Raw genomic sequence first — 25747 nt, forward strand, 5'->3', positions numbered from 1 at the left:
ACTGCAACCTTAAATAAACTTTCTTCCTCTTTTCAGTCTGTTTATAGACTTGCAGAATTTAAGCGGCGCAGCTGCCGATAGTTTTCTAAAGAGTGCTGGAGGTGTTATGATAGAGGCACTCCTTCTTGTGGGGTAGGTACACTTTGCCTTGTGGGTCAAGCAAGTTTCTGAAACACTGTTTAGCTTAGAAAGGATAAGGGGATGAGTACATCTATTACAATACCGCTATAAACTCTCTTAAAAATCACCATTGACTTCTGCCACATTTGCTAAAGAGATCTGGGATCCATGCCATAAAGGAATCCATTCAAATTGTATTATAATTCCAGCTCTTTATAACTAAACTTGTAACGCTGAATGGAAGCTATTTGAAATCCAACAATTTATTCAGAGGTGACTTGTCCTTGGCGAAAGAGCCAGAATTATTTGGAACAATTTCGCTGAGGCATTTTACCTCCACGAACCTACTCTTGACTTCCTGCGTGCCATTAACAGAACAATGGCAAAACGTAGGCAGTTTCAGCAACCTTCAGGGAATAATGCTCTACACATCTGCCAATCGAGCTTAATGCCTCGATGTATTTACAAGCAGACAGAAGAGGTGTTTAACCGCATCATTTGTCCATCGAGTCGAAGATCATTTCACAAGTCACCCCAGTTTTCTCGTTGTCCAAAACAACTTCCTTTTTCTCCCATGTTCCGGCAGGGATACGAGGAGCGTAGAATTGAGAGTTAACACAAGAAGTCCCTGGCGGAGGGAAGGAGAGAGAGAAAGAAGGGCATTTGTGGAAAACAAATGCATACACAGAAACATAGAAAGCTTCTTACTGTCCTTTTTTATTTCAGTCTTTACAGAGAGAAGCTATAGGACCCAGCCTCTTGGATAATGGCGTTGTCGCAAGTGAATCCCCGCCTCTCCCACTCCCTCATTCCTCACTGCTACGGGTGCTGCTACGTGCCCTCAGTCTTTGAGCTCTTTGCTCGCCTAACTTTTAAGGCTTGCCGGGTTCTGGGAGATGGAGGGTCTGGAATGCTTTCTAATGACAACGTGTGTGATGGCCTGGGATTCAGATTCAGATGCTGAACCTGAGGAATCCCAGCCTGCACAGGATTCCCCGCCTCCAGAACCAGCTGAGCCAGGGCTGGGGCATAAGCCTGAAGGGTCCTCACCTGTGCTGGATCCTCAGGTGCAGGCACCAGCCGAGTCTGCTCTGGCTCCTGAGGGGATGGAGGACCCACTGCCTGCGGGTGCTCCACTCTCAGCCCCGTCAGAGGAAGCTGAGGTTGCCTCTGGGTCCGATAACCCTCCAGCCTCTCCTGAGCTGCAAGAGGCTCAGGGCAGAGAGGCGGAGGGAACTAAGTTCCCGCAGAAGGAGTGCTCGCCTCCAGACCAGGAGGGGCGAGTCACCTGTGGATCAGGGCCGCCCTATGCCTCAGGGCAGATAAAAGCCAGCCAGCCCCAGTCCCGAGTTGCGGGAGCAACTTTGTAGGTTGCCAGTTCCTGCCTGAAACCTGTCCTGCTCTCCTGCCCTCACCGGACTCCCTGCCCTGCATCCAGCCTCAGCTTTTACGGTCTGCCTCCGTATTGCTCCTTCGACCTTGGACTGGACTCAGACCTCGCCTCTTGGTTGACCCACGGGACCAGCACAATGTGTCAGCTGGGTGTTGTTCCAGCTCTCCCAAGATTTCACAGCTTTCCCCCTCATCTGCTTCTGAGCTGCCACCTCCCTCAAACCCCTGTTGTAAATCTATTTCTCCCTTGCCAAAATAATAAGCACATGTTGCATGCGGCTGCGTGAGCAGAAAGCTGCATGCTCGCAAGCAGCAGCTCAGCGCGATCACAGCACATGAACCATCTCCCCTTTCACCTGAAGTCACCTTAAAGATTACCTCCTTCTTTAGTGTCGCGGCTGGACCCCTTGTTTTCTTTCTTTTTATTCTTGTTCCCTTTGCTAGGCTGAAGGGTCCTTAACTCGCCACACTTTTCAGCATGCTTGCGCATATTATTCTGCTCGGAATAAGGGATAAAAAACACACACCAAGATTCACCTATCTAGTATATTATGCAGAATATCCATCCGTCTTTCTGCCTGTCGAGAGTTAGGGCTTATAGTCACTGATTCAGTGAATTGTATTAGGATCAACGTCAATTAGGATCAACATAATTCAATGAATTATATAACTTAGGATCAACATTTGATCATGATTTCTGCATTGTAGGGGGATGGACTAGATGATCCTTGGGGTCCCTTCCCACTCTACAGATCTATGATTTAGGCTCACGGTGGGGATATACAAATGGAAATATTAAATTTGGTTCTGAAAGGTCATGCGTGTAACAAGTGCCCCCTCAACTGAGTTTGTGGGGTTTGACATAGATTTGTTCCACCCTCCCTGTTCTTTTATACTAGTGTGTGCTATATTTTTGAAATATAAATAATAATCTGTATTCATTCCTGATAACATAAACATAAGATTCACCAAACTGCTCTCTTTTACTGATTGAGTCCTTGTTTCTTAACTGATGCATTTCTTTTGCATTTTTGGTTATAGTGCCACGATACAGATTTCTTATGGTTTTTCTGTGTTTTTCTCTATTTAATTCTGCTGGATCTGACTTTTACTGGATTCCTTGGAAAAGCAAAGTGCACACACACACACACACACACTGATCCAAATGTGTCCAGGGGCCTACAAAGGTTGGCAACCCCTGGTTTATGATAGCATTTCCTGCTTTGACTTGCAGTGCCTCTATCGGGGTCCTGATGCCCCCCTCTGTCTTGATGCCAAACAGAAAGCACAACAGCAGCTGAAACTGCCACATGGCTGAATTTTGCAACCAAGACGAGATATTTTTTTTGCTATTGTGTTTGTATGTAACCCACGGAGCACACACAGTTCTGGATCTGTTTGACAGGAGAGACATCTCCTTTACCAAGCAAAGTCAACTCACCCAGCGAGAATAGCCTTTGCCACATTTCGGGCATTTGTACACTCTTGGCTGAAAACTGGAGTCGTGGTACTTCCTGAAATGGACCATCAGGAGCTGTTTCTGTCGAAAGCGTTTGCTGCAAGAGACGCAGACGAAGGGCTTCTCGCCTGTATGGGTCCGTTTGTGAATAACCATATGGCGTTCCTAGTGGGGAAGGAAAAGGAGGAGGACTGACTGGAAGGAAAGCCAAGCGTTGCAACAGCCAAGCCTGGAAATGTACAGAACCAGAAGAGGGATGAAAAGGGTGGAGGAGAGGTTGGCGTCACGGAGGCGCAGTCTCCGACTGCTTGGGAAGAACCCTGGAGAGGAAGGTACTTAAGACTGCTGTGGGGAGGTGGGGACTTTTAGTCTTGGCAACTGATTCATGCGACAAGACCTACCAGGGATGCTATGCTCATTAAGCCGCCAAGTCTGTGCAGATCGTGTTCTTGCTAATCAAGAGTTAACTCCAACTTGCACGGTGTGATTTACTGCCGGCTCACTCCTGACACCTACGGAGCTACATGCTCCTTGTTGAGAGTTGAGCAAGCTCTCCAGTCTCATGAGGGCTTCCTGCATGCATTCCCTGAACGCCACTGACCCTATCTGCTCCAACCCATGTGTGTCTGCTGACCCCACCCCATGAAGGTCACTCGTTTTCGGCAGGAGGACTGAATGGGGAACAGAACTGGAGCCACACTTCAGGAGGTCCTTGCCACGGTGCATCTGATGGCACATTTCCTCCGCCATGTGGACACGACTGTGCAGGCTGCCCCACCCCTCTGCTTCAGGGGCAACAGCATCAGCACCCATCCCTTGGATGGCATTTTAGTGCTGGGCAGGCGGTGGTTTCGCTTTTGAATGGGAGCCGAGCTCAGCTCCCATCTGCAGTGGCCAGCCGCCATCTTAAATTTAACCTGGATCCAATGCCTCCAGCCTACAGATCTCTAGACTGGGTTTTACAGACGTTATAGATCTATAGGCTGTGGCAATGCATTCTGGGCAGGTACACATGGCGGATGGGAGCTGCCTGCCTAAAAGAGGAGTCTGGGGGCCCAGCAGGGAGGTCAAGTTCGTGAGGGGCCCTTCTGATAGATAGGGCATTTGCTGAGAAATAATCTGAAAAGCCCAAATGAGCAACTAGCTGCCAACAAGGACCACATTTTGAAGGACTAGCAAGCCTGGATTTCTCCCTTACTTCTGCATGGACCCGGATAAAGGCAAAGGGGACTTTACCCCTTCCAACTCCTATGCAAACAGCATGGACAAAGGTCTCCCGTTGCATCCTTTGGTAAAGGTAAAGGGACCCCTGACCATTAGTCATGACTGACTCTGGGGTTGCGGCGCTCATCTCGCTTCACTGGCCGAGGTAGCCTGCGTACAGCTTCCAAGTCATGTGGCCAGCATGACTAAGCTGCTTCTGGCGAACCAGAGCAGCGCACGGAAACGCCGTTTACCTTCCCGCCGGAGCGGTACCTACCGTATTTTTCGTCCTATAGGGCGCACCGGCCCATAGGACGCACCTCGGTTTTTTTTTGGGGGGGGGGGAAATGAATAAAAAAAATTTATTCCCCCCCCCCAGCCGTGGCTGCCGCCCCAAGCCTTGCGAACACTCGCCCGAAGCACGGGGAGCCCTCCGGAGGGCTCCCCATGCTTCGGGCGACCGGCTGCCGCCCCAAGCCTCACGCGCTCGGCGGGACCTCCCGCCGGGTGCACAAGGCTTGCAGACACTCGCCCAAAGCACGGGGAGCCCTCCGGAGGGCTCCCTGTGCTTTGGGCGACAGGCTGCCGCCCCAAGCCTCACGCGCTCAGCGGGACCTCCCGCCGGGTGCACAAGGCTTGCAGACACTCGCCCAAAGCACTGGGAGCCCTCTGGAGGGCTCCCCGTGCTTCAGGCGACAGGCTGCCGCCCCAAGCCTCACGCGCTCGGCGGGACCTCCCGCCGGGCGCGCAAGGCTTGCAGACACTCGCCCCAAGCCTCACGCGCTCCGCGGGACCTCCTGCCGGGCGCGCAAGGCTTGCGGACACTCGCCCGAAGCACGGGGAGCCCTCCGGAGGGCTCCCCGTGCTTCGGGCGACAGGCTGCCGCCCCAAGCCTCACGCGCTCGGCGGGACCTCCCGCGGGCGCGCAAGGCTTGCGGACACTCGCAGGGGCTGCAGGCTGCTGCCTGCAAGCCTTGTGAGCCCGCGGGAACTCCCGCCGGGCTTGCAAGGCTTGCGGATAACTTCCTGAAGCCTGGAGAGCGAGAGGGGTTGGTGCGCACGGATGCCTCTCGCTCTCCAGGCTTCAGCGAAAGCCTGCATTCGCCCCATAGGACGCACACATATTTCCCCTTCATTTTGGAGGGGAAAAATTGCGTCCTATGGGGCGAAAAATACGGTATTTATCTACTTGCACTTTGACTTGCTTTCGAACTGCTAGGTTGGCAGGAGCATGGACCGAGCAACGGGAGCTCACCCCGTCATGGGGATTTGAACCGCCGACCTTCTGATCGGCAAGTCCTAGGCTCTGTGGTTTAACCCACAGCGCCACCTGCTTTGGTACTCGCTGCCATTTGCCCGTGTCCTGCTTCATGTATATGTAAGAGGGAGCAGAAGAGCATAAGGTGAGGCACAGAAGCAAATTTAGCCTCCGTCACTGTTTTCCATGGGGAGGAGAAAGCCGAAGAGCCTTTGCCTATGCCAAAACACAGGAAGTGGCTGAGGTGCAATGTTAAGTGCAAAGGAAGCTGCCTTATGCAGATTCAGACCATTGGTCCATCTATCTCAGTACTGTCTCCACTGACTGGCAGCAGCACTCCAGGATTCCAGGCAGGGGGCTTTTCCCAGCCCTGCCTGGTGATGCTAGAGATTGAAGCTGGAACCTTCTGCATGCAAAGCAGGTGTTCTGTCACCCTGATCCAAGGAAGTGTCTTTAGGAGCAAGGATACAACGTTGGGGAAGCAGGAGGGATGAAAAACTGCTGGCATCTGTAACTTGGCCCTATTTTAATGCCCGTTTTCTACTACTCGAGAGTAGAAAGAGCACGACTGGAAAACTCTTGCTTTAGTTCCAAGTTTGTTTCAAAAATAAATTAATCCTTTGAAAACACACACATGTACACTAATCTCATTATTTGAGAATGCCAGGATCAGTTCAAACAGAAGTAAAAAACCCCAGTTGTGTTGAAATTAGTAATGCAACAAGACAAACAAATAAATGCACCATGGAGAACCGGCTCTACTGAATTTATGCATTTTAATTCCAAACTCTCTCCCAAAGTCAGGCAAAGAGGATGAAGCATGCATAATTTGTTCATTTCTACATATGCGTAAGCTAGGAAATGAGGAAAGTATGTACCCTGCTTTTCATTTATTTTATTTTTTATTAAAGGGATGGGAATGAGGTGGGGAGATACGATCAGAGAACATAATGGGGGCAAATGTCCAAGAGCCAAACACATATGGGGGGGGGGGAGGGGAAACTTGCTTAAATGGGACATTTTTATTCTGAAAACAAAGCAACCCCAGAGATTCAATCCAGAATGTGTTTGTGAGGCTACTCACTGCTTTCCCTTTAGTATAAGGCAGGGGTGTCAAACTCAAATTCATCGGGGGCCGCATCAGCAGTTTGGTCACCCTCAAAGGGCCGGTTGTATCTGCATGCGCTCAATATAAAAACAAGTGGAGGTTTCCTGAATGCATGTAAAGTGGAGGTTTCCTGTGTAGAACGGCCGGCGCCGCTAGAGGGCAGACGTTCTCTGGCTTGTAGGCTGCCGCGCATGCGCTGAAGAGGCGGCTTTCTTGTGTCAAAAAAAAAAAAGCGAGAATAAAAGGTGAAGGCTGGCGGCCGCCGGCGGCTACACGGGCCACATGACGAGGTCTGGCGGGCCGCATTCGGCCCGCGGGCCTTGTGTTTGACACCCGTGGTATAAGGGGTTGTATCCAATGCTGATGGGAGGGTGTTCCACAGGGCGGGTGCCACCACCGAGAAGGCCCTCTGCCTGGTTCCCTGTAACCTCACTTCTTGCAGTGAGGGAACCTCCAGAAGGCCCTCAGAGCTGGATCTCAGTGACTGGGTGCTCTAGCGCTTTCACAGCCTTAAGTTAAAGGTAAAGAGAGCTCTGACCGTTAGGTCCATTCGCGGACAACTCTGGGGTTGCGGTGCTCATCTCGCTTTACTGGCCGAGGGAGCCGGCGTACAGCTTCCGGGTCATGTGGCCAGCATGACTAAACCACTTCTGGCGAACCAGAGCAGCGCACAGAAACGCCATTTACCTTCCCGCGAGAGTGGTACCTATTTATCTACTTGCATTTTGATGTGCTTTCGAACTGCTAGGTTGGCAGGAGCAGGGACCGAGCAACGGGAGCTCACCCCGTCGCGGGGATTCGAACCACGACCTTCTGATCAGCAAGCCAAAGAGGCTCAGTGGTTTAGAGGCTCACAGCCTTACCCCAAAGTAATTATAAAAATCTGCATATGGCAAATCTTTTGTCCTACCACTAAGTTACAGCTCCTTTTGAAGCAAACCAGCTTGTAACGTATTTCCAGCTCCTTTAAAAGCAGGAATCAATTAATTACCACTTCATCACATGCCAATATAATTTTGTCCATTTTCATTCTCGCAGTTCAAATATTATTTCTGGCATGTGGCAGAGAGAAGCAGCTTCAGATACAGAATTTCTCCTCTGATCATGGCGACAGCGAGCATCTCTGCTTTTAGAAGAACATCAAAAACTGCAATACTTAGTATAAACATCCCCTGCTTCTTGTACCAGAAAATCTTGATTTTTTTTTTTTTAATGTATAGGACTTTAGCGACAGACTGCGGCGACAAATACTTGCATGGCGATCAAAGGAAACACATCTCCCACAGCAAACAAATCCCATCAAACCCACATTCAGACCCCGACTGTCTTAAATACCTGCTTGCATGCGTAACTGCACTCGTCACATCTGAATCTCTTCTCATTTGTGTGGGTCTTCTTATGCTGTCTGAAAGCGTAGCGCTCGTGAAAGACATTTTCACAGTAACTGCACTTCAGCGGCACTTCGATATAGGAGTGGAGGTTTCGCAAGTGGATTCCTAAGGAGAACAGCATCATCGCAATGATCCTTTCGAAAGATGGAGGGGAGCTTCTTCTTTTTTGAAAAGTATTTCTACAGATTACCGTAGTTTTCTGTGTATTAGACGCCCCCATGTATAAGACGCCCCCTATTTGGGGGGACTCAAATTTTAGAAAGCGGGGCAAGATGGCACAGAGTTGGTGAGCTTTTTTTAGGGAGGACTGCCAAAAATCGCTCACCTGCATTGCAAAATCCACCACCTCTCATCTGTCCCCTCACTCGCCACGTTGCCACAGCATCAGCACCCCTTGACGCAGCAACGTCAACGTTAACACCCCTTGACGCAGCAACCAGTGACATGCCCAATAGCCATTGACAGCCGCGGCAGCAACCAATCAAACGTCCACCCTATGCACTACCCATGTATAAGACGGCCCCCACTTTTTAGCATAATTTTTAAAGGGAAAAACCTACACGGAAAAGTATGGTATTTTCCCAGAGAGTTTACATACCCAGAGTCTCCTTGTGCAGATGCATTGATCCAGCACAGCTGAAGAACTATGGGCTTCCAAAATCCAGCCTCAGATAGAGACAGACGCAGAAGCCACAAGACCACAATTCTCACGGTAGCAAATCCAGATTTACCGCTGAGTGTACAACTCAACAGACTTGCAGCAAATCATACCTCCACAGCGAGAGCATCTGCAGGGTATACCTGTTAGTTCCACTCTAGCTTTTTAAAGGTTTGCACATATAAATCACCTTCTCAATCCGGCCCACGGACAGTCTGGGAATCAGCGTGTTTTTTCATGAGTAGAATGTGTCCTTTTATTTAAAATGCATCTCTGGGTTATTTGTGGGGCATAGGAATAAATTCATTCCCCCCCCAATATAGTCCAGTCCAACACATGGTCTGAGGGACGGTGGACCAGCCCGCGGCTGAAAAAGGTTGCTGACTCCTGCCCCATAGAGCTGTTTTTTACCCTGCTATGCTGGCACAACAGCCCCCTAGGAACAGTGGTCTATATGCCATGCAATATTCTTTTAGCTCGCATCTCAGCGTATCAAGCCGCAGCTATGACAAATAACTACCAGGGGTGTTGCAAACATTCACAGAGCTTTTTAAAAAGGGAGAGCCTGTGATCAGGTGCTTGCAAGCAGGAACTAGGGGGACCAATCTTTGCTCAACTTAATAGTAAGCAGGGCTGAGCTCTCCATGATGCTGAGAACCGCTTCTTCCTTACCCTGCTCCCAAGAGCCCAGAATAGCTACCTGGGACAGCGGAAGGTGGCAGGCACTCCATGTCCCCAGTACAGCATCCTTCTGCCATTCCACCATTGCCTCTCCTTGCCCTTGGAGGGTAGGCACCGACAGCAGAGGCGGTGAAGAGCTCTGAAATGTCTTTTGCAAGACTAGCCATTTTGGGTTGAGCAAAGGGCTGCCCAGTGCATGCTTAACGGTACCCGATAGCACAGTCTTATAACATTTTAATTCTATAGCGGCAATTCCAAGTGTACTTGAAAAGCTCCTAGTTACCAGATTACGACCAAATAATAATAATAATCCCTGCAATGTGAGGAGCTTTTTTCACCTTCAGATGGAAAAGACTCTGATATACTGTGCTTTGACTTCCACCCCAGCCCCAAACCAAGCCCAGCCATTGCAATAAGATCCCTTTGCTGTAACGTGTGCTATGATTCTCTTGGATTCAAAAATAATAATTCTGCTACACTGGCTTAATGAAATTTAAAAGCAGCCAGGGCTTCCAAGACTCATATAATCAATTAGTGTTTGCTATGCAGATATAAGAGTTCAGATGTTAATGGACGCTCTGGGCCAGACCCATGCGACAATAAAAGCCCACAGAAGAGACTCTCCACAACTTCAAAGGAAGCATTCCCTGAATTGATTTTCATTGCCATTCCACGTCCTCTTTCAACTCTCCCTGGACTTGTGCTAAGCGATGCAAAAATAGGAATTAAAAAAATTACCTCCACCAAAAAAAAAAATAAAGTTCCAGGAAAATACAGAAGTTGGGACGCCAATGTTTCTATGATCTACAGCTGAGCTATTCAGACCTTTCTACAAATTGAAAAGGCATGTCTTGATTCTGTTTTTCAGTAGAATAATCACGTATACTAATAGCGATCTCTGCTCTCCAAGCAACCTTAACAAACTACAGCTCCCAGAATTCTTGCCAGTGGTATGATACTGCTTTAAATGTACCACACAGTTGGGATCTTTGTTTCAGGCCTCACCTCTCCTATATTATCTTAATTCTGCCCAATGCCTTATAGCGTCACCTTCCATTTCTTGCACAGACAATTGGGGAACGCAAATCAAACCCCAGTTACCCAGGGGGCGATTCTTCCCTCCTTCCTGCGCACATGTCTGTTATGCTATTCCGAAACCGGGTGCAAGTCAAGAGGTGAGATCTAGGACTAATAATCTTGTGATCCAATGCCCACAATAAAGGTAAAGGGACCCCTGACCATTGGGTCCAGTCGTGACTGACTCTGGGGTTGCGGTGCTCATCTCGCTTTATTGGCCGAGGGAGCTGGTGTACAGCTTCCAGCTCATGTGGCCAGCATGACTAAGCCACTTCTGGCGAACCAGAGCAGCGCACGGAAACGCCGTTTACCTTCCCACCGGAGTGGTACCTATTTATCTACTTGGACTTCATGCTTTTGAACTGCTAGGTTGGCAGGAGCAGGGACCGAGCAACGGGAGCTCACCCCATCGCGGGGATTTGAACCGCCGACCTTCTGATCAGCAAGTCCTAGGCTCTGTGGTTTAACCCACAGCGCCACTCGCGTCCCACAATAGGCATATGTTATATTCTGCCATTTCTATTCATAGTGTCTTACAATTCCACGGGGAAAAAGGTACACTCAAGACCAAGGTTTAAGTGGGTTCATGAGACACTCACCAACCCCAGTCAGACTGGAAATTATTCACAGAAGATAGATAGATAAATAAATAAATAAATAAATAAATAAACACACACACACACACACACACACACACACACACACACACACAGGTTTTCCACCCCCATAATGCTAGGCTGGCCTAGCATTAAGAAAAAGCACTGTCTTCAGCTGTTCCTCCACTTTTGATGAATTTCAAGGAAGGAAACCTCAGCTTTATGGGTCCCCACCCCACCCCACCCCCTTGTCAGACTAGCAACATTGCCCAGGACCCACACCAAAGACACACTTTCATTGACTCTGTGGATTAGAACACAGCCACAAATGTTCCTGCAATTCAGAACCGCCACAAGGTGGTGCCAGTTCTCTTTGCTACAAACAGAAATTGGGGAAAGTTGCCTAGTCTCGCAGGCCTTGTATTGCTCCTGCGTAAAAACCTCCCTTGGAATAATCGGAAAAGCTAGGGGTAGCAGAGTTTGAGGATGCAAAAGCACCCACAACTGCTGGAGTATGCCAGAAATTAATAAATGGTAGAATTCAGATAATATTCAGAGTACAGTGGACGCTTGGGTTGCGAACGTGATCTGTGCGGGAGGCACGTTCGCAACCTGCAGCGCTGCGTCTGCATGGGTCGCGATTTGGTGCTCATGCGCAAAGTGTGATTTAGTGCTTCTGCGCATGCGCCGAAACCTCGAAGTAACCCATTCCGGTACTTCCGGGTTTTGGCGTGTCCGTAACCCGAAAATGCGCAACCTGAAGCGTCTGTAACCCGAGGTATGACTGTATTGAAGGGAAGACGCCAGACCTCAGATTTAAAACAGAGGCTGAACCAATTCTCCTGTTTGGGAGATCAGTGATAGCAATGCCATTAAGAACAGGAGGAGAACTAAGTACCCGGGCCATTAAAGAACAATTTACCAGGCAGGGGCTGCTGCCTGTTAGTCAACAGAAGGAAAGGCAGCTGGGAGAGTGAGGTCACACAGGGAAAATGTGCCCTTTTTGAAAAACAGAGGGGAGGGGAGACAGACGGGGAGAAGTGGCTTGAAGCAAGCATCCTTGGGAAGGAGGAAGGTGGAGCCAGGGACCCGCAGGTGGAACCACCTTGGCAGGCTGGGACACGGAGACAGCATGGAGGATGCCTTGGACTCCAACGTTGCACCGCTGTGGCAAACAAGCCCCTCTTGAGATCACGCCCTGAACTCTCTCCAAAGCAGACCCACCCAGGTGCAAATATAATAATAATAATAATAATAATAATAATAATAATAATAATATTTATTTATACCCCGCAATCCCCGGCCAGAGCTGGGCTCAGGGCGGCTAACACCAATAAAATAAAATCACAGCAAAAACATAATGGGGGGGGGGAGAGCGAGGGGGGAAAAAACCCAATTTAAACTACAGGTTAAAATGCAATTTAAAATGCAGCCTCATTTTAAAATAGCTGATAAATCAAGACCATAAGGGAAGGGAAACATAAGGGTCAGACCGAGTCCAAACCAAAGGCCAGGGTCTTGCAGGCCCTGCAGAAAGATGTTAAGTCCCGCAGGGCCCTAGTCTCTGGTGACACAGCGTTCCACCACGTTGGGGTCAGTGCTGAAAAGGCCCTGGCCCTAGTTGAAACCAATCTAACCTCCTTGAGGCTCGGAACCACCAAAGTGTTGTTATTTGTGGACCTTAAGGTCCTCTGCAGGGCATACCAGGAGAGGCAGTCCTGTAGGTATGTGGGTCCTAGGCCGCATGTGTGCAATAAACCCTATTTCTTAAAAGACAATAGTCTCCGCTGTGCCTTGATTTTCCAATGGAACCAAAATCCTGGGGACGCCCTGGAACCCTGCTCCCGCTTGGCAGAGATTGGGGGAGGCACGCCACTTGCATAACTAGGCTGGGTCAGACCAGTTTAGTCTACACTTGCTCTCTGGGATTTCAGACAGACTTCTCTACTAGTGATACCTGCAGCTGCCCAAGGCTGAACCTGGCGCTTCTGCATGCAAAGCAGTTGATCTACCGATGAGTAGACTGGACTACATCTGTTTGCATTTGGGAAAGAAAGTAAGAAGTTCTCCTGGAAGTTCACCAGCTTTTCGGTGCAATCCCCCCCCCCCCAAATATACAATTTGTGTATTCAATTGTGCCTAGCACACACATTCCTGCAAAGCAATTTATTTGTTTATATCCTGCTCTTCAGTGAGTATTTTCAACCCCAGAGCTGGAAACAAACAAACAAAAAATAAGAGAAATTTTGATGGGAGAATTTCATAAGCATCTTGGACTCAACTGATTTGTACATGCATTGGAATAATGCTTGCTGGCCTCTTCAAAAAGCCTTCTTGCTGCTCTCATTTGAGAAATCAGGGTTTGCCTGCTGCAAAGATTTCAAGCTAGGTATTCATTTGGAACCAATGAGCCAGATTAACACTATATCTGGGGCAGCAGTTTCTTCAAGTTAAAATGATGCCAAGCCTAATTCTCCGTCGATTTCAAAGAACGCTTAAAAATAAAGAGGTAATGGGACTTACTTAAATCACCTTTTCTGGCCACAGATGTGTTACAGTGCGGACACTGGTATTTTGGCACATTTTCCTCGTGTTTGTGCAACATGTGGAACTTCAGAGTTCCAGCCTGAGTGAACCTGGCCTTGCAAATCTGACACTCAAAGGGTTTTTCACCTGGGAGGAAAAAGATGAAAGATGTGAATTAGCAAGCAAAATGTCAAAGCTGGAAAACTGCGGTGATGTTTTACACATGCACTTCTTCCTTTTTGTTTTACTCCTGATTTTATTGCTGTTGTAAATGTCAGGTGTGTATTTCTCCTCTATAGCATCTTTAACATGTATTAATTCCATTTAGATTTCAAGATTTCTGGTTTGTCTGCTTGATTCATCCCACGTTAATCGCACAGAATGGGAACAGGTGCCACATTATACTCGCAAGACGTCACAGAATCACAGAGTTGGAAGGGGCCACGAGGGTCATCTAGTCCAACCCCCTGCAATGCAGGAGTCTTTTGCCCAACATCGGGCTCAAACCCATGACTCTCTGATTAAGAGTCTCGTGCTCTTACCAACCAAGCTATCCAACATAATAAGTGGTATATAAGTTTCGTCAATTAATTAAGTAAGTAAAACTTAGCTGAATGCCACCCATTGATTTTAATTTACCCAACGAGAGTTTTAGATTCAGGAGGCAAGCTTCTAGGTCACACAGAACCCTTCCTCAACTTATTGTTGAAGAGAAAACAACTGTTTCTGTGCAGATCGTGGATGTCACCCAGCTAACTCATACCTGCAGTTGGAGAGTGTGATTTGGAGCCAACACTTATCTAGGATATAAACAGGACACGTTGGTAGGGTCTTAAGTTAAGCCTTGGTGTTCCACCAGCAACGCCAATACCTCCATCTTGTTTTTCATTGGCCCTGAGTTGACTTGGCACTGAGTACCTGAGTTTGCTATCAGCGGGAACGAAGACAGTTCTGTATATTTCCCCTCCAACTGTTCCCAGGGAGTTTCTTGCCCTTTCCTCCTTCTACGGCCCGGCACTGTCTAAGACTCTAAGCTCATAGAGGGAGGCATCGCTCCCCTCCTTCAGTGAAATATTTCCATGACAACTGTCGCATTCCTAATTCTTACCAGAGTGAGTGACCATATGCCTCTTCAGCTTGTAAGTGTCCCTGCTAGCATAGGTGCAAAGGGTGCAGTTGTACGGGCGCTCTCCTGTATGCGAGCGAATGTGACGCTTCAACTTGCTGGCCTGTGGTTACCGATGGGAAGAAATTAAAAAGCATGATAGCGCCAGGCACCCTGCCAGAATAACTCATCACTAAAAAAAAAATTAAGTTCGCTACTACAAGTGTTATAAATGTCAGTGATTGCCATCGTGACAAATGGTTGGAAATTCCAAACTTTTTTTAAAAAATAAAATATTAGGTTTAGTTTTCCCCTGAGCTGAGAGTAAACTGGTGGAATTCACCACTTCATATTTCAGAATGATAACCTGGCTGGTTTTGTATCTGTTTTTAAGACTGCATGTTATTATCAAGTGAAACAGATTAAGTTACAGTGGTACCTCAGGTTAAGAACTTAATTCGTTCTGGAGGTCCGTTCTTAACCTGAAACGGTTCTTAACCTGAGGTGCCACTTTAGCTAATGGGGCCTCCCGCTACCGCTGTGCTGCCAGCCCGCGATTTCTGTTCTCATCCTGAAGCAAAGCTCTTAACCAGAGTTACTATTTCTGGGTTAGCGGAGTCTGTAACCTGAAGCATCTGTAACCCGAGGTACCACTGTATTTCTCTGGGTAGTTTTGGGGAATCTGTGGCCTTTCAAATATTACTGGACCTCCCATCATCCCTGATGGCTGCCTATGCTGGCTGGGGCCAAAGGGAAGGAAAATCCATGATGTTTTTCAGTACAGTTGTACCTCGGAAGTTGAACAAAATCCATTCTGGAACGTTCGACTTCCAAAGCGCAGCTTCTGGTTGGCTGCAGGAAGCTCCTGCAGCCAATCGGAAGCCATGGAAGCCCTGTCGGATGTCCGGCTTCCAAAAGAATGTTTGAAAACCAGAACACTCACTTCCGGTTTTCACTCATTCGGGAGCCAGAACATTCAACTCCCAAGGCATTTGGGAGCCGAGGTACGACTGTATAGGCATAGATGAACCAACGACCTGGCTCCCTATGAATCAGCAACCTCTGTTCCTATTGCCGTCTTATTTTGCATTGTCTTGTTGGCTGTTCCCACCGGTCTGCCGCACATAAGCCACCCGCAAAGCTTTAGCCATGTAAATGTTGCAAACGAATAGTGAACGTCGCAGGCGAAGGAATAAAAGTGAATGCGCACATTGCAAGTGGCAGGTGCCTCTCTCGGAAAGCATCCTTCCCTCTGAAAAGCAAAACAGAAGCATGTCCTCTTTACCAAGTACGGCACTCAAAGCGGTTCTCCTGCAAGCGCCGCACTTACCTCCACGCTACAATAGTTGCAGAACGAGCACTTGAAGGGCTTCTCGAGGGTGTGCTTGTACCGCCTGTGCCGCGAAAGCTCGCCGCTGCTCACGAAGGCCATGTCGCATTCGCTGCACTTGTATGGCTTAGTCCCTGTCGGGAGAAACCAGACGTGAGGAGGGGGCTGTCGGTGGCTGCTGGCCGGGGCGGCTACGCTCTGCCCCCGCAGCTGAAGGCAGCGATGGGTCGCTGGGAACTGAAAGAGGGGAGAACTCTCTTGCTCTCGTGTTCTGCTCGCTGGTTTCCCATAATGAGCATCCGTTTGACCCCCACGAGAGCAAGATACTGGACTCCCCTGGACTACTGCAATGCACTCTACGTGGGGCTAACCTTTTTTTTTTTTTTGCATTTTATTCATTTGTTAACATTCTTACATTATATCGGTAAATGTTGTCATATTACATTACAGGACTTAAGGTAAAGGTAAAGGGACCCCTGACCATTAGGTCCAGTCGAGGCCAACTCTGGGGTTGCGGCGCTCATTTCACTTTACTGGCCGAGGGAGCCAGTGTACAGCTTCCGGGTCATGTGGCCAGCATGACTAAGCTGCTTCTGGCGAACCAGAGCAGCGCATGGAAACGCCATTTACCTTCCCGCTGGAGCGGTACCTATTTATCTACTTGCACTTTGACGTGCTTTCGAACTTACTATAATTTCCAACACGTATACATAAATTATATACAAATTTTATATACCTAGAAAGAAAATGAAACAAAACAAAAAAGAGATAAAAAATAAAAACAACCCCCCCCAAAAGCATATACATACCCACACACTAGATTTCCTGTCTTTCCCGCTGTATATTCCTTTTTTTACAAATGAATGTACTCTTATTATTGTATTTTTCTTTACATATTATTTAATACATTCCTATACCAATATGTGCTCTTAGTCTTATTTCTCAACTCAGTCTCATTCCAATGTCAATCAAATGCTAGCATAGGTAGTGAACCTTTACTGTATTTTTGAACATATGTTTTTTATCTATCCCACTTTCCCATAAATTTTTGTTTTGAATTGCCTCTCAGGGTATTTCTTAACTGCGCCATTTCAGCAAATTCTTGTAGCTTGTAATGCCAGTCCGTTATTGTCAGGGCTTCTTGTTCCTTCCACCCCTTTGGGCTAACCTTTGGGCTAACCTTTGAAGGCGGCTCAGAAACTGCAGCTAATCCCGAATGCGGCAGCTAGACTGGCGACTGGGAGCAGCCGCCCAGGACCATATCACACCAGTCCTGAAAGATCTATGTTGGCTCCCAGTTTGGCTCCCAATTTGTTGGAAGCCAATCCGTACCTGTGTGCGTGTTCACGTGGTTACGCAAGAGGGAGACGGTCCGGAAAGCCTTAAGGCACAGGTGGCAGAGGTGGGGCTTTTCCTCAGAGTGCTTTTTCACGTGGCGATGAAGGCCTGACGCGCTGAAACAGGCAAACGCGCACAAACTGCAATGGTGCAGAGCATCCCCTAGGAGAATGCAGCTGGTTTCAGGTCAAATAAGCCACAGACAGGATCCTCTGCACCACTGGTGCAGAAGTTAACACCATCTCCCCCCCCCCCATCAACTGCAAAGGCAGTTGCCTCTTTCTGGGGTGGCCTTTCCGTGAGTCAGCCTGCAAATATTTCCTGGTGGCCTGCATGAGCTGAGCAAATTTGTCCTCTTCGCCAGTGATTCATGCCCACACAAACAATCTTTCACTAGCTCCGAGTTTACCAAGGACGTTTCCTCCACAAAAGTTAAGCCCAAACAGGATAAAAGTAGTGAACTTTCCCCTTCCTCCACCATTAACTTCTTTTTGTCTTAATAACAAGCACCATGGAAACAACAAACCGCTCAGTGGGCTGAGGGCACATATTATGAACTGAGAAAGCAGGTCGGCAACGAGACGCAGGCACTTTTAATACGGCCACCCTCCCCCTCAGTGTGAATCCTGCGTTCCCCTTCTCGTGAGAGCAGCCCTGCTGGATCAGTCTAAAGGTCTATTCAGTTCCAGCCTCCTCTTTGGACAACCAAATGTCTCTGAGAAGCCCACCATCAGGGAACTGTTACTCACCAGGGACTGGCATTCAAACAGGTGCTCCCCCTGGTTTTGCAGCTAATATGACCCTCCCTCGCCCCCTGTTGGAGTCCCACTGGCCTGTTGCCTTGACTAACACCAGGCACTCTGGACAGCTTCCAACATATATAAAAACATAATGAAACATTTAAAAAATCTTCCCTATACAGTGGTACCTCAGGTTAAGAACTTAATTCGTTCTGGAGGTCTGTTCTTAACCTGAAACTGTTCTTAACCTGAGGGACCACTTTAGCTAATGGGGCCTCCTCCTGCTGCCGTGTGATTTCTGTTCTCATCCTGAAGCAAAGTTCTTAACCTGAGGTACTATTTCTGGGTTAGCGGAGTCTGTAACCTGAAGCGTCTGTAACCTGAGGTACCACTGTACTGGGCTGCCTTCAGAAGTCAGCTAAAATTGTATAGTTACTTATCCCCTTGGCTCGGGGTTTGCATAACTCCATGCCCTCCAACATTTCTCCTATGAAAATAGGAACATCCTAAGGGAAAGCGGGACATTCTGGGATCAAATCAGGAACCGGGACGGCTTCTGTAAATCTGGGACTGTCCTTGGAAAGCAGGGACACTTGGAGGAGCCGAAGTACCATGCATGAATGAATAACTATGCATAAGAAAGAACAGCAAACTAACGACATCCCCTAAAACAGCGGTTCTCAACCTGTGGGTCCCCAGATGTTGTTGGACTACAACTCCCATCATCCCTGAGCTCTGGCCTTGCTGGCTAGGTGTGATAGGAGTTGTAGTCCAACATCTGGGGACCCACAGGTTGAGAACCGCTGCCCTAAAAGGTGCCCAAGTAGCTGTCCAACTGGATCTGAACAAGGGTCCACGTACCTCAATTTCCTAACAACAGTTGTCCAAACAGCAGGCACCATCAAAGAACCAGAAGCCCTTACAACAATCTGTATTTACACAGGAAGGGCAATATACACTGTTGTGCAGGCGACTCCTTACCTTCTTGCCTGTTGCTGTGGGCTTTCATGGCAGCATTGGTGCTTGTCACAACAGGACGCTGTTTTGACGCAGGCGCCTCGCTCAGGTCCTTGTTTTCAGAGCTGTGGCACAGAGAGGCACCTCTTTTCATTCTGCCGCTCAGAGGTTTTGCCTCCTCCATCGCAAGGGAACGGCCAATTCCGTCTTCCTCCACTACAAAGAACTGCTGGTCCTTGCCACCAGCTGCAATTGCATATTTACTTCTATCCTTCTGCTTTTAAGGCAAAAAAGGAGAAAGAGCATTAATTCAAAATGTGACGAATTGTAGGCACACAGCACACAGCTCCAGAAGGGTGATTCGCTTCTCGGCCTTTTGGCCAAGATCAAGCGTAGCGTGCAGACTGATGATTCCATCCCAGGCAAAAATTTGCGGAGAACGTTGGAACTCTTCTTAAGTCACGACTCCTAACACTGAGCACTGCCTGGCAGGGCTTAGTGCACCAGTGGAGCTTATGCTACGCTTGCAGCAGCTGCTGGGCATGCCGACCAGGTTAGCGGGCAGCGGGCAGGCAGACTGCTGTACCAGCACATGACAGCAGTGGGGCCAACTTGAGATCCAATGGGTTTTAGGGTGAATGCAAAGCACAGTAGCAAGACTAAGGGTACCTAAAGGTTGCCAATCAACATAGTTGCACCGTTTTTAAAAGGAAATAATTGTAGGAAATATTACAGTATAGAGGAACTGTATTTAAATAACCACCCTCCCACCTAATAATAATAATAATAATAATAATAATAATAATAATATATTTATACCCTGCCCATCTGGCTGGGTTTCCTCAGCCACTCTGGGCAGCTCCCAAAAGAATAATAATAATAATAATAATAATAATAATAATAAGCGATAAAACATCAAACATTAAAAACTTCCCTAAACAGGGCTGCCTTCAGATGTCTTCTAAAAGTCAGATAGTTGTTTATTTCCTTGACATCTGATGGGAGGGCATTCCACAGGGCGGGTGCCATTACCAAGAAGGCCTGGTTCCCTGTCACCTCACTTCTTGCACTACCGTTGGTTTCAGTTTCCTTGATTTAAATCAACCCGCCCTGGACAGAAAGCCAGTGCAATCCCCTTTGCTTCCAAAAGGTCTGAAGCATATTGATATCCAGGTTCTCCCACAGCTGCCTTACCGACTGCACATGAACCCGAAGGGCGTCCGGGGTCTTCTCCGGTGACCTTTCACCTCCGTGATTTATCGCCTGCACTTCTTTCAGGCTTTGGGTGTGCACCCCTTCCGTTTCATGGATTGCATAGAAAACCTCCGGCAAACTTATCACCAGGCTTTCCTCTTCTGCAGCTTCGCTCTGTGGGACCACCTCCAAAGGATGCAGGATGCTTGCCTCTCGTTGCGTCAAGGTGTGCTGATGGGCAGGAGGAGCCCCCTGGAAATCATCCTCACCTTCCTTCAAATGTACCGTCTTCAGCAAAACGAGGCTTTTCCCTCCCTCTCCTGAAGAAGGGGGCAGCTGCGTATCTGAACCCTCTTCCAGCTGTCCTTCTTCTCTGCCAATCTTCCTCACCCTTTCGGAACCTTTGATTTTAGTGAACTGCTGACCGATTGCTGTGTCCTCCATTGCTGAGCTCAGCAGACGGATGCTGCCAGGGAACAAAGTTTCTCCAGGTTAGAGAAGCACCACGGAGGTCATGGGGCCAAAGCATTCCGTCCTTCGCAGCGACCGACCCCAAAGGTAAGAGGGGTGTTTGGAGGGAATGTTTAATAGGACCGGCTGGCAGGCCGCTTGCAAGTCGGGGAAGGGGCTCTCCAGCCCTCTATTTTTCACCCTCCCCCAAAACAGAACTTTGCTTAAAAAACAGGGGGTGCTGAGTTGGGATCCCCCTCCCCCATGTTTAGGCCATTTCCCCGTGTTTTCTGCTTCTGTTACTTTCAAAAATAAAACCTAAAAACTTGAATGTCGATCTCATTCCAAAAGGAATGAAAGGGGTTAAGTTTACTGCATGTACTGTATTAAAATAAAACATCATGAAAATGATGTATAGATGGTACTTAACCCCAGTAAAATTGGCAAAGATCTGCCATATGAATGATAATATACGTTGGAAATGTAGAGAAAAAGATGGTACCTTTCTTCATATGTGGTGGACGTGTCCCAACATGAAAGACTTCTGGGAAAAGATTTATAATGAATTGAAAAAAATGTTGAAAAACACATTTATTAAGAAACCAGAGGCCTTTCTACTTGGAATAATAGGAATGGAATTGCCCAAAAAAGATGTTAGACTATTTTTGTATGCCACCACAGCGGCAAGACTGCTGTTAGCTAAAAATTGGAAATCCCAAGAAATCCCAGTGGTGGAAGAATGGCAGATGAAGATGTTGGACTTTTGGGAGCTAGCCGACCTGACTGGAAGAATCCGCGACCAGAAAGAAGAGGAATATCAAGAAAACTGGAAGAAATTTAAGGATTATTTAACTAAATATTGTAATATAAATAATTAGAAGTCACTTGAAAGTACCAAACAGGCCGAGGATTAAAATAAGATTCAATTGTAAGTAATTTGGATTTAGAATATTAAGAAAAAAGAAGATAGGTAATTGTTGGAAATAAATTTTAGTTGAAGAATGATATTGGAGAGCTGTTATATGCAGATACAATGAAATTCAGAAGGGAGGGATTCGAGGAAGTCCATTAACAATGTAAGAGATAATTTGGGTTTTTCAAGTGATATGTGTTTTATATTTTTTTTTTGTTTTCTTTTTTAGTATTGTAAGGTGTCTTCTCTTGTGTGTTTTCTTTTCTTTTTTCTATGTGATATTTGTTATAATTGTGAAAAACTTAATAAAAATTATGGGGGGGGGGGAGAAATGGTGGTACAGATGCAGGATATAAATTGTGGCTGATGGGTCTACACTGCTTCCTAAACCAGCCATGGGAAGACACAGGGTGCAGAGTAAAGGGGAGTGTGTACACAGCCTAAATTCCAGACTGGTGTTTGTTGTGGAATTGTTGCTTCTAATGCATGCAAAGGTTTTTTTTGCTGGAGCTTTTGTTTTTGTTTTGTTAGCATCCAGTGGGAAAACACAGGCATGGCACCACCCAATCGACTGTAAACAACATGCAGGTATTTGACAGCCCTCTCCCCCAAATAAACACAGATGCATCACTGTGGAAAGGATAAGGTTCGACCAAACATCCTGTACTCACATTGGACCCATAATCCATAGCATTATTTAGTACATGAACATACAGTCTGAAAGCAAGACAGAAAAGCAGGTATTTTCAAAAGCCCCACACCCTAATTTCCTCTGCCTTCTGTCCTCTACCCATTTCTCTTCTGTTGGATCCACCCAAAATGCTTTTAATACCAAATTAGAGCTGAAAATTCCAACTAGTAATCCTAAACTAATGCCAGGGATAATGCACCCTTTTATTCAGTTCCAAACTATCCCTAAATCATCTGTACTGTGCTACGACCCTGAACCTCTTCTGCCAACTCACACAGCCCCTTTTTCCTCAGCTACAAGGTAATTTCTGATTCAGGCTCCACTTTCTGAGTTTGTTCAGTTGCCTGCAATAAGTAAAAAAAATATTCCGCAAATGAACATATAGGAATTGGGTGTGTGTTGAAAGAGATGCGTTTCTTCCCTCCTTCTAGTTAAGTTTTTATATTAACCTTCAGTACGTTAAAAACGCTACCAAAAATCTACAGAGGCTTGTGTGCATTTTTGAAAGGTGGCTCTAATCTCGTAATCCAAACCTAGACATCTCACTTTAATAATTTCTCTCTTCGGCTGGAGGAGCCCCAGCCCAGACTATCCTTCTAATGCCCACCAAGAATTTATTACTGATAGCAACCTCTTCAATGCTCATCTTGCATATGCGCCATCCCATGTTTCGCTCTCTTTTCCCCCCTAAACTCAAATACAGCAATCCGCCACGGTAGTTCCTCTACCTGACTTGCAGTTCCCGTATTATCTCAAACCCTAAACCTTTCTAATTCCAATCCCATCCTGAAATATTGCTTCCCAGCTCCCGGACACCTTTTAAGAACGTAAGACAAGCCTGAAAAACTGGCCAGTGGCCCACCTAGTCCAGAACCCAGAGCTCAGAGCAGCCAACAAGATGGTTTGTGAGAAGCCTGCAAAGCAACAGCACTCGGCCTTTCTTGGAAGTGAGTGCTGCTAACTTCCTTATTTATTTGTTTACTCAACTGGTTTAGGCCTCCCATCAACATGTTCTCTGGGCCTACTACAGAAATGATAAGAAAATCCACTGTACCCACTAGCAACAGTGTGGCTTATGTGGTTTTTGTTTTGATTGTGTATTTTTTGCTTTGATTGTGTATTTTTTTTGTTGTGAATCGCCCTGCAAACTACTGATGAAGATTGGTATACAAATTTAATAAATAATAATGTGCACCAACTGTACATGCATGCATGCTTTTTTGCTCTGTGCACATAAGACTAGCACATTGCGACTGCAAATCACGATCTGCGCCTGACTTCACATCAATCCGTGCACACCTTGGATCAATGGATTACACCAGATCTTTAAAAATGTGAGGTTGCTCAAAACCCATTTGTATTGAAATCAGTAGAACATGCTCCAAAGACTTGAGACCGGGAAGATCCAGGCTGCAGACCTATGCACTCTTTACCCAACAGGAACAAGCCCAACTGAATTCCGTGGGCCTTACTCTTGAGTAAACACGCATTTGAGATTGCAGTATATTTCGGTCCGATTCACCGGCATCATGGCGAGTGCCCACAAGATTGAAACCTGAGTGCTTGATCCCCATACCGATTTACTCGGAAGTAAATTCCACCAAGTTCAAGCACACAATCCTTTCCCCACGCTTACTTAGGGTGAAAGCTTACTTCCAAGTAAGCATGCATAGGATCGGGGCCCCACCCTGCATCTTTCTAGTCTGCTCCCGTCCCATTCTTTATCTGGGATGACGGGATCACTCCGATTCCCTCGGAAACCCCCCCCCCCAATATCGCCATTAGGAATCGCAAATTCCTTTCAACTCTCCATTTGTCTCTTGTTCACCGCTGCCCCACTCTGCAATTATCACCCATACCCGGCATCTCACCCCTCATTCCCTCCCTGGAGGGCTGCAGGGGGCCTCCCCTTCCGTCCTCACCCCCCAAGAAGCGCCAGGCGCCCCCGCGTTCATCCAGCAGGGCGGGCCGTGTGCGCAATCCGCGGGGATCTGGCTGGTCTTTCCCGGCTGCCTAGCGCAAGCAAACGTTGCAACAACCAGCGAGCCCGGGGATGCGATGCCAAGGCGCGCGCCAAGCAAACTCTGCAAGGCATGATCAGACATCCGAGGGAAGTTTGCACAGGTCCAGCTGCACCGCTGCAGATCCAGGCACGCGGCTCGCCGTTGATGCGAAAGAAGCACTATCCTGTGCCTAGGATTGCCCGCCTGCAGCCTCACTTGCGCACGGAGGCGCCTTTTAAACTCAGTGGGGCTTGCGCAGGGTTGGAGTGCAAGGTTGCAGCCGCAGTTAACTAGGAGTAAAGTGGCATGCGGTGTAAACGGGTTTGCTTGGGGGGAAAACAAAACCCTGTGCGCGCTTTAAATCCCGCATCAATGGGATTGCGCCCCCAATGGACGCCTGGGTGGGTTCATCTGGGAACCTAGATGTCGTTAGGCTGCCACCATCCCAGAATGGGCAATGCTGGGAAGGAGAGTACACCAGCTGGAAGCCACAGCCTCCCCGTCAGCCGCTGCAAAAGGCTTCTGCAAGTGGATCAAGGGCCTACCACCAAAGCTATGCACATTTTGCACGGGGCGCACAGAACCGCGAGAGACAACCTGAGAAAACGCTCAGCTTGCATGCTGGCTGAGAGGCGGGGAGCAACTGGAACAGCCTCCATCAGTCTGGCATTCTCCATATGTTTCGGACTGCCTGATAGGAGTAGCAGAAGCAAACCATTACTCCTTTTAAGGGCAGGGAGTCCAAATGTTGCTCCCATCAGCCCCTGCCAGTGTGATCAGTTAATCCTGGCTAGAACAATGAGCCTTCTGCACGGCAACATTCTCGCAAGCTCCACTTGTTCTCTTTCAGTGGCATTCCCAAGCAAGGAGCTGCCTAGCCTCTTTCCTGTTACCTATTTGTGAAATTAGTCCCCATTAGTCCGTGTTTTGGAGGCAGCAATAACTAACATGTCACAATTTTCTTGACCTTCGCCTCTGTTTTCTAAGTGTTTCCATTTGAAATCACTTCTGCCGGTTTGTGTTGAAATGGCCTGTTGGAAGATATCCCCAGAGAGGGAGAAAAAGAGTTTTATAAGAGAGAAAATTTAACTAGCCAGTCCTCTGCAAGCTTTGTCACTCACTAGCTGCTGGTTTTTATAGTTGCATTGATCTGTATTCTAGGAGGTTGCCTAATGCAACTCAAAATGGTGAGTGGATCAATCCAGCACGTAAGTGGTCCTGTTCTCAGTGGTTGGTGGCCTCACCAGTCCTAGTTGCCGTATCTGTTTATGATACCCTGCTTGCAGATAAGAGAAGCAAGGAGCCTCAGGGCGCATGTGAAAAGAACAGAAGAAGAGCTCTGCAGGATCAGACCAAAGGACCATCTAGTACAGCATCCTTGAGGGATGCGGGTGGCGCTGTGGTCTAAACCAATGAGCCTCTTAGGCTTGCCAGTCAGAAGGTCGGCGGTTTGAATCAGGGCTGTAGCTGGGTGTGTGTGTGAGGTGGACCCCCGCCAGGGGCGCAGGTGTGCCCCCCACAAAATTAGCTAAAATATGTCCATAAATATGTCTATAA

The 25747-nt window shown here is 47.8% G+C and overlaps 1 protein-coding gene across 4 annotated transcripts; it reads right to left on the reverse strand.

Annotated features, from left to right (window-relative positions):
• On the reverse strand, positions 1-24964 carry CTCFL (CCCTC-binding factor like). Of its 4 annotated transcripts, none has more exons than XM_053394340.1 (11): positions 24788-24964; positions 20134-20599; positions 18964-19213; positions 17237-17404; positions 15905-16038; positions 14578-14698; positions 13467-13616; positions 7876-8036; positions 2954-3136; positions 1891-2008; positions 1-748 (listed from the first exon to the last, which is right to left on the reverse strand). In XM_053394340.1, exons 1-11 carry the CDS (start codon positions 24946-24948, stop codon positions 615-617), a joined length of 2046 nt encoding a protein of 681 aa, XP_053250315.1. In that variant the 5' UTR covers positions 24949-24964; the 3' UTR covers positions 1-614. The 4 variants fall into 4 exon arrangements, with proteins under 4 accessions (XP_053250315.1, XP_053250314.1, XP_053250317.1 ...); XM_053394339.1 differs by having other exon boundaries at positions 2-748; positions 18964-19216; XM_053394342.1 differs by lacking the exon at positions 24788-24964 and adding an exon at positions 24110-24597 and having other exon boundaries at positions 3-748; positions 18964-19216.
• Positions 24965-25747: the final 783 nt, after the last annotated feature.

Source organism: Podarcis raffonei, chromosome 6 (genome assembly GCF_027172205.1).
Source record: "Podarcis raffonei isolate rPodRaf1 chromosome 6, rPodRaf1.pri, whole genome shotgun sequence".
NCBI lineage: Eukaryota > Metazoa > Chordata > Lepidosauria > Squamata > Lacertidae > Podarcis > Podarcis raffonei.

What these genes read in the sequence shown, in the direction of transcription:
- CTCFL (XM_053394339.1), bottom strand. Translation starts at nt 24,948, where the DNA reads ATGGGAGCAACATTTGGACTCCCTGCCCTTAAAAGGAGTAATGGTTTG. An exon ending in CAAGCTGAGCGTTTTCTCAG is followed by an intron (nt 20,600 to 24,787) that starts GTTGTCTCTCGC and finishes GTTCCCTGGCAG; the next exon opens with CATCCGTCTGCTGAGCTCAG. An exon ending in TTCGGGTTCATGTGCAGTCG is followed by an intron (nt 19,217 to 20,133) that starts GTAAGGCAGCTG and finishes TTGCCTTAAAAG; the next exon opens with CAGAAGGATAGAAGTAAATA.